The 9,375-nt window shown below is 41.8% G+C and overlaps 1 protein-coding gene across 1 annotated transcript in view; it reads left to right on the forward strand.

The window, feature by feature from the left end:
- The window catches only part of LOC107701381 (glutamate receptor ionotropic, kainate 2-like), a 79,618-nt gene extending 71,812 nt beyond the window's left edge, over window positions 1-7,806 (forward strand). The window contains exons 4-5 of the mRNA XM_016503377.1: window positions 5,567-5,748; window positions 7,774-7,806. Of these exons, the coding sequence (XP_016358863.1) occupies window positions 5,567-5,748; window positions 7,774-7,806 (215 nt within the window). The remainder of the gene's footprint in view (window positions 1-5,566; window positions 5,749-7,773) is intronic.
- Window positions 7,807-9,375: the final 1,569 nt, after the last annotated feature.

Below are 9,375 nucleotides of genomic sequence, written 5' to 3' on the forward strand. Positions count from 1 at the left end.
TGCCGTACCGTTGCCGGGCGGCAGCTGGGATTTTCGCTCGTCGGAGCTCACTGAGCCCTGAAGCACCGAGGGTGGCAGGGGTATCAATGAACCTCCGTGAGGGCACTGAGGAGGATTGGGCACCGTATACTGAGGTGTTATCCTTTCCTCCCCAGGTGGGGCTGCCCTCAGGGACCTGACAATGGTAGGACCATTTAGCCGAGGTCCTCTTAGACAAAATAACGTTCCGCAGATCCGTTTTCGGTCTAGAAGACCCCGACTGAGAGCGTCTCCCCGACCCCCGATCTTTCTGTGGAGGGGTGCGGGTTGCAATGCTCTGTTTTTGAGACTGGCGATATGAGGAGCTTGACGCTTGGGCTGCTCCCGCTCAGCAGCCCCACCCCTGAGCAGGTCAGCCTAGTATGCTTGTAACACCGCCATGGTGTGCAAACATGCGCCTCCTGACCTGCCGCCGTATAAGCTTTCCCAACCAGACTCGATGTAAGCCTAATCGGAGGAAGATAGATGAAGCGTCTGGCTCTCTCTCTCTGGGGTGGGGGGAGAAACCGCAGCGCAGGCTTCCGAACACCGAGAGAGAGCCGCGGATCTAGCGGGTGAGGACCGAGAAAAGGACGAGCCCGTCTCGGATCCCTCCGCTAAATCCACCCACGATCCCCACGACAACAGTCTACGCCGTGCCTCGGCAACAGCGGGACCGCTGCCAGCGGGATCGCGAGCCTGGCCGCTCTCATCAAACACAGCCAGGCGAGAGCGGAGCATACGCAGCTAGAGTAACTCGCAGTGATGACAATCAGCTCCTCGAAAGCTGACCGTGCATGCTCCGTTCCTAAACAAACAACACACAGATCGTGTGTATCCCCCGTTGCCAGATAGTGTGGGCAGGGAGGCAGACAACGTCTGTAATGCCGTTTGCTCGCCATAGATATTAGTTTAGACTTTGATATATTATTTTGAATGCTTGTGGACTGACAGACAACAGTAAATAGACTTCCCAAAGCGATCTCGACGCAGCTCGAGTTCCTGAAGGGGAAACTATTATATGCCCTTGTATTCATAATTTGTGTGAAAAGCAATAAGATGTTAGTGTTTAACTACTATTACTGTTCATTTCAGCTGGGAAAATGTAGTTAGAGGCATGTTTTTTTTTCCATTGAGCCTATAAATGAGTTGGTTACAAGAAACAGCAAACAAAATAACATCACAGGCTCATTGGAAGAATGTGCCTCTGCTTACATTTGTAGCGCCACTCACTGGACATTTAATTTCCGAACTGCCACAATATGTACAACAGCCAACACTGTCAGACTTTTAGTGCCTCTTACTGGATATTACACTTTGAAAATGTCGAAAAATGTGAAAGAAGCATTTTAATAACTTTTTTATTTTTATTTCGCTAATTATTATTATTTTTTTGTAATTTAAATGGTCTTGTTACAAATCTTCACCTTCAGTCTTAGAAGTTTTCTTTTGTGCCAATACTTTGGTGACAGAATGCTGTAGAGTCAGCAGCAGTGCGGCTTGGCAAAAGCAGGTGGAAGTAAACACCCTCTTGAATCATAAAATTACAAATGGCACACCTTACAGTCTCATGGCATTTGGGAAAAGAACAATGTTGAAATAGATTAAGGAAGACACTAACTCTGTGGTTCCTTGTTTGGTCCTGGATAGTTTAGAAATCTTTCTTTGGGAACGCCTATGCATGACCACGTTCTGAAGCAGGTGTGGAACCAGTCCAATGGAGAAGCGAGACGTCACAAGCGGGGTGATATGAACATCCAGGAAGCTTAAAAGTGCACCCGGCACAGTGCATGTTAGCTTCTGATGGATGAAGGAAGCGCCTACAGGGATGCAGGGAGTATGGCAGAGAGACGCAGCATCTTGTTCCCTTTAGGGAACCATGGATACATACGTAACCTGAGACGTTCCCCATCAGGGAACCCGAGCTGTGTCTAGATGCTTTGGGAACGAGAATGCCCACTGCACCATACAAACAAGTCCCTGTCTGGTGTGTATCAGGTGAGCATATCTAAGACGAGAGGACTTGGAATCCTGGGGTACAGGACAGGTCCATGTTATAGAACCGAACTAATGTGTGCGGAGAGGACCAGCCTGCCACATCACGAATGCCCTACAGGGAAACACCCATGAATAAGGCCTTGGAGGCCACCAAACTCCGGGTTGAGTGGGCTCTGACCCACCAGAGCAATTGGGGGAAAGGCATACAGACAAGCCTTGGCCACTTTTGCACCATGGCATCCAGCCTAAGCGGAGCTGGATGCATAAGGGAGAACCAGAGCGGACAGTATGTCGTTTCCTGTGACGTAAATAGATCCACTTCCGACTGGCCGAACTCCCTCCAGAGGAGCTCCATCACCTTAGGGTCGAGCCTCCATTTCCCAGGCCTCAGACCTTGTCTCGACAGGATGTCTGCTCCCTGATTCAGGTTCCCAGGGATGTAAACTGCTCTGAGTGAGAGGAGTTTTCCCTGAGCCCACAGGAGGATCTGGTGTGCCAAGTATAGTTGTATTGTGGGCGAGAGCGCAGACCCCCCGGTCGTTGATGTAGGAGACCACCGAAGTGTTGTCTGTGCGGACAAGCACATGATGACCCCTCGGGTCTGGAAAGAAGTGTTTCAATGCATGAAACATGGCCAGCATCTCCAGGCAATTTATGTGCCACGTGAGATGGTGGCCTACCCACAGACCCTGGGTGAGCGGCCACTCATGCCACTCCCCAGCCCGTGAGGGAGACATCTGTTGTTAGCGTTACGCGACGACAAGAAGCAATACTGGGCCTTGAGACAGGAACCAAGGTTTATTCCACATGTCTAAGGCACGAAGGCATTGCTGCGTGACCTTGATCATGTGAAATGGGTTGCCCCTCGGGGAAAACCCCTTGGTCCTGAGCCACCACTGCAAAGGTCTCATGTACAGTAGGCCAAAATTTATCACGTTGGACACGTGCCATCAGTGTCTGAAACTGTTTGACAGCGAGTGACTGGCCTTCTGTCACTATCTTTATGGCTGTGAGAATCGATTCGATACGAGCAGGAGACAAACATGCCTGAATTGTCGTTGAATCGCACACCACACCAAGATAAGGGGTTCTCTGAGCTGTTGAAATCACACTCTTCTTGGCATTCAGCCTCAACCCCAGCTCTTTCATATGGGTGAGGATGACATCTCGATGCCAAATCACCTGCTGCTGAGACTGCACTAGTATCAGCCAATCATCTATATAATTTGGTATATGGATGCCCTGGAATCACAGCGGAGCCAGAGCAGCATCCACACACTTGGTGAAAGTGCGGTGTGAGAGTGATAGGCCAAAGGGAAGAACCCAATATTTGTATACTTTGCCCCCAAAAGCAAACCTCAGGAACTTCCTGTGTTGAGGAAGGATGGATATATGGAAGTATGCGTCCTTGTGATCTATTGTGACAAACCGGTCATCTGACCTGATCTGAGACACAATCTGTATCTTGAACCGAAAGCATTTGATAACGTGGTTCAGCAGACACAGATCTCTGATCGGACGCAACACACCATTCTTCTTCGGAATGATGAAGTATTGGCTGTAGAACCCAGACTCTCTCAAGAGAGGAGGAACACGTTCTATGGCCTCCTTCCTCAAGAGAGTGTTTAATTCTTGTTCCATTACCAGAGCCTGCTCGGGGCCCACTAGTGTGGGGACAACCATGTTGAAACGAGGTGGGCAAGAACCAAACTGGATTCTGAAGCCTCTCTCTACAGTCTGCAGGATCCATTGTGAGACATTTGGCAGAAGTTTCCATGCTGCCAGAAAGTTTACTAAGGGAACCAGCCATTCGGGGCTGGCCTCTGGTATGGCTAGAGGAGTCACTTCGGTGCCCTGAAGAGGATAACCTGCAGGGAACGACCGGAGGATCGGGCACCATATACTGAGATCTCTCATTAAACGTCCTGCTTCTCAGCCAGCCAATTGATTTTTAACTTGGCCACAGCATGAGTGACAACCTCCATGAGTTCCTCATGCAGGAGGGACTGTGGCGGAGAGTCAACAGTCTCCTCAGCATCGATGCTTATCACAACAACCTCCTTGGAGTAAGAGAGATGAAGCGCCTGGCTCTCTCTGGGGGGAGAGCAAGCCGGAGCATGCTTCCGAACCCTGAGATGGAGCCGCGGATCTAGCGGGTGAGGACCGAAATAAGGACGAGCCCGTCTTGGATGCCTCTGCTTAATCCACTTGCGATCCCCATGACAACAATCTTCGCTGTGCCTCGGTAGCTGCGGGACTGGAACCAGAGGGAACGCGAGACTGGCAGCTCTCATCAAAGACAGCCAGGCAGGAGCGGTGCACACGAAGCGGGAGCTGCTCACAATCAGGGCAATCAGCCCCCCTGAGAGCTGACCGTGCATGCTCCACTCCCAAAAAGATGACACAAAGATTGTGCTTATCCACCATGAGGTAACGAGGGCAGGGAGGAACACACAATCTAAACCGTCGTCTGCTCGCCGATTTGGACTTTTCTTTACACTTTGATATTTTTGCTTTCTTACTAACAAAGTGTATCTGACTGACTGCTTGTGCAAACACAACACACTACCACAACGCTCTTACTGAAGAGCAGAAGCTAACATGCACTGTGCCGGGTGCACGTTTAAGCTTCTTGGTTGCTCACGTCACCCCACTTGTGACGTCTCGCTTCTCCATTGGACTGATTCCACACGTGCTTCAGAACATGGTCATGCAGAGGCGTTCCCAAAGCGTTTGAACTCAGCTCGAGTTCTCTGATGGGGAACTGGATATATAAGTTCTCCATTGTGTGAAGTAAATGAGGGCGATGGGATTTTGGGGCAACCTAGATATAATTTTTTTTTTTTTTCAGCTGATGACCTTTTGAAGTGGGAATGTGATGTTTCATTACATTAGGAGGTGGCATTTCATTGACAGGAGTGTCCAACATTTCACTGAAAAGTAGTTAATAGAGAAGAGAGCAAGAGAGTTAGAAGAGTTAGAAGATAGATAGCGAGGGGCCATGCAGCTTAATTTAATTTCCCCAAAAATATTATGACTTTATACATCCATCCTTATGGCTTTCTTATGTTCTCCTAATTAGAAAGATAAGAGTTAAATGAAATGGAGCTTCTATATAGATGGCTCTAAATGATATTTCAGATGCTCTGTTGTACATTTAAAGGAATGTTTCACCCAAAAATGACAATTCTGTCATCATTTACTAGATTAATATTATCCAAATGTTTCTTCCATTGAACACAAAATGAGATTTATTTTTTATCTTTTTCTGATTGTCCAAGCTGCACTCCTTCATACAATAAAGGTAATAAACAAATCCCATTTGTCTTATTCAGACTCATCACAGCAGGTAATTTTGTGACAATATTTGGCGACAATATAAACGATGCTTGTCCATTTGTGTTCCATGAAAGAAAAATGTCTTTGTAAGAACATCAGGGTGAGTAAATGATGACAGAATTTTCATTTTTGGAAACTATTGGTACTACTGGAACTATTCCTGTAATTCTGTAATAGCCTTATTTATATTCTGTCTCTCTCTCCCACTTAGGTCTGATTCGATTACAGGAGCTCATCAAGGCTCCATCTCGTTACAACATCCGATTAAAAATCCGGCAGCTACCAGCAGAAACAAAAGATGCCAAGCCCCTTCTTAAAGAAATGAAACGAGGAAAAGAGTTCCATGTGATCTTTGACTGTGGTCATGAAATGGCAGCTGGCATCCTTAAACAGGTGAGTCACTTCCATTATCTAATTTCACATTGAGGATTACAAAGACTGATTTGGAAAGTTAACTGATATAATTATTATTATTATTATTTTCAGATTTTAAATTACACGAGTAAAGAATCCTTTACATTACATTATCTGACTTCAACATAAGTGAAGGATAAGGTCTTCTAAATAATGTAGCAACGAGTTACAAGTGTGCAGAAAATTATTGTACATTAATTTAAAGATATAAAATTGTGGATACACGTATAAGAAAGTCATAGACATAGGATTTTTAGATTTGTAGTTTTCCTTCTTCTTTTCCTACAGAAAACTGGATACCCTTCCCACCCCCCACCCCCTTTTGTCCCCAAATCGTCTTTTAAATGAAGATTGCATTCGGTTGCATCTGTCTTGAAAAAGTTTTACCAGGCTTTCATTAGTTATTTTGCTGATTCCTAAGCCTTTTATGTATAGATTTTTTTGTTGTTGCCATTACCATTATCCAGTCCCAGACTTTCAGTCTTATTAAATTTAAAAGTATGAAAATCCATCTTAAAATTTTAAAGTAAAAAAAAAAAAAAAAGTTAGTGTATTTGCTTACCAAGAAGATAAGAGTGTCAGTGAAGAGCATGCTTGATATGAAATCTGATAAATGTGATGTGTGAAGTATGAAAAAAAAAAAAAATCCAACATAGTCATTTCCACCACAGGATGCTACTAAACACAATACATAATATGAAATACTGATAGAATTGTGAGTGTGCAAAATAAATAAAGTATCAATAGTGTGTAATTTTTACCTGCAAAAAGAAAGTTCATCAAGACAACCTTTAAATGTTGGTTTGACAAAACATAGTCTGAAATTGTAAAACACCTTCAAAGTTTGAAGGATAGCAGGCAAACAAACAGACTTATTTATACATTTTACACCTGTACCATCAGCTTTCCACTCTGACAAATCTACTTGCATCATTTTATTGAAAACATGGAAGAGTACAAAGGTTGGCTACTACTTTAGTGTGGAACTTAAGTTCTAGTGTAAAATAAAATTATCAATTTAATTTTAATTGATTTAAATTAATTTAATTAATTCAATTTTCTGGGTTCCAACTAGTGTTAAGCAGAATAACAAAACCTGTTTATCTCAAGACATTTATAAGTGAACGTAATAGCTTCCTGAGACCCAGCCATGTACTTTTTTCCTCTGTAGATGACAATATATTTTAGCACATTTTTTCTGAGACCATACATGTCAGAAAGTACTGTAAAGAGCACATTCAGGGCTTTTGACCATAAAAACTTCCTCTACTTGGTCTATTAAAATGACTGACATTAGCTGTTTCCATCACCTTGTTTTTATGCACATATCACATCAGAAACAAGTGATGGAAATGGCAAATTTTGAAAAAAAAAAAAAAAAAAACAGACAAAAAAACCCTTTAATCCCTTAATTTGAGCTAATGGAAGTAATGGGAAATAGAAACACATTTCCCGAATAAATTCCTCCATGCACATAAAAAAAAAATCATGTGACTTTGCACGATAGGACGGCATAACTTGGCTAACCAGTGGACCAGTCTCGTTGCACAGCATCTGAAATGTTGTTTTGGTCATTTTGCAATGCCTGAGCCAAAGTATGTCATCAAAGTATTTCTGTATAATTGCCTCCCAGAACTGTCTTACAAGACTGCATTCCCAAACAGCAGGCATTCTCCTCCGAAAGCAATGACCGCATTTATTGTGTTTCGTCTGCTCGCTCTTGAGGCGAAGTAATGTATTATATATGAAAATTATTATATTCAGTGGCTTCTCCTACTTTTCTTAGTGATATTTAGAGTCAGTTTATCAGGAAGTGACAATTTTGTTCTCTTTGACTCACTGGATGGAAACAGTGCTTCATTTGCAAATGGTTTATGCGATATTCCAATTTTTGCGCAAAAGTTACATTCGCAACTTTGGATGGAAACATAGTGATTGACTGAATGACTGAATTCAGCACTCTTATCATTTAATTGTCATTTAAATCTGACTCATTTTTCTCAGGAGAACTTTATGGGGATTCAAATCAGAAGATAACTTTCTGTTACAAAACAGGGCATCAATTTTATACATGTCCTCTGTAGAGGACAGCAGAACATGTTTATCAGACATTTTGAAAGGACACAACAAATGAATTGGGAAATATATTGCATAACATTATTCCTATGAAATAGGAGATCTGAAAATTTGACCAATTTGTTACTCTCATTATAACACTTCTTTTTCATTACATGTTGCCCCAAGAACATATAGGCAAATTATATACAATGTATAGATACAATCAATGTATGGAAAGGGAATACCCATTTATGGCCAAGTTTACAAATATATTGTATAAAGTAAAATAGTATTTCAAATAATTGTGTAATATGTTTAATAGTTGAGAATCATCTTTGTACAAAGTTTAATAAAAAAATTCATATACTGTCTTATCATTTTCCTAATAACTCAGTCCTGATGTCCTCTACAGAGTACATAGCATAAAATATCAATAAAATATATTTTTCTAATTTTCCCCATTGTTTTTTATGCTCGAAATAATGTAATGACATAGAATGAATGAATGAATGAATTAATTAATTTATGTACATAGTCCAAAATTAATATATATGATTTGGATGATACTTATATCTTATAGGAGTATATAATGTGATACATTGTCACCATCCAATTGTGCATTGCTACTCAAGTTATCTCAACTCAGTCTAGAAGTGTATGTGAAGAACCAAATTAGCCAGATATGAATTACAACAATGAGAAGCTTTGACATGTTGCGTTATTTTACATTTATTGAGCGACATGTGAAGAACAGAGCCCTCGTCTTTATGATCCTAAAATGTGGATTATTTGTATGATTACAAGCTCTGCTGATATGGTGATTTTATCCTCTTTTTATGTCATGAAGGAGAAAAGTACATGCATTGTTTTTGACCCGTTAATTTATTGTCTCTTTTGGTCTTGTGTGAGATTGATTTTTACACAATCAGTGAAGTGTACTGGTTTCAATGATTACCCATCAGCCAGTCAAGCTTACATGATCCGTTAGTCAGTATGTTTGCATGCAATTAGTCAATAGGGTAATGCTCCTGATGTGAAGTGCTGCAAGAACAATGCTTTTAAGCACTTTTGTTCCTAATATCTAGGTATACGCTATATTTTGAGAAGGGTCTGGCTGCTAGGGGTGGGAATCACCAGAGGCCTCACAATACGATATTATCACGGTACTTGTGTCACGATACAATATTATTGCGATTTTAAATATATTGCGATATTCTGCGATATATTGCAATGTATTACCTTTTTCCAACTTCAAATTATGTCCCCAAAGGAAAACTTTGACAACATCGGTTTTAACTAAAAAGAAGCATTTCTCAGTTTGTTTATTTCACTTCAGTTTTATTGCTGCAGTGCAAAATGGGATTGTTAAGCAGACAAACTGACCAACACTTTCATGAAAACCTGTCATAAATATTGTATGTAACTGGCAAACTCAACTATTTGTATTACAGTCTAATCTAGTCCACCTTAATTAAATGTAAACAGGTATACACTGCTGTGCTACTACAGGTATTTTGAACAATGCAACTTGAAATTGTACTAAAAAGT

This window comes from Sinocyclocheilus anshuiensis, unplaced genomic scaffold, assembly GCF_001515605.1.
Source record: "Sinocyclocheilus anshuiensis isolate Anshui unplaced genomic scaffold, SAMN03320099.WGS_v1.1 scaffold2140, whole genome shotgun sequence".
Taxonomy (NCBI): Eukaryota; Metazoa; Chordata; class Actinopteri; order Cypriniformes; family Cyprinidae; genus Sinocyclocheilus; species Sinocyclocheilus anshuiensis.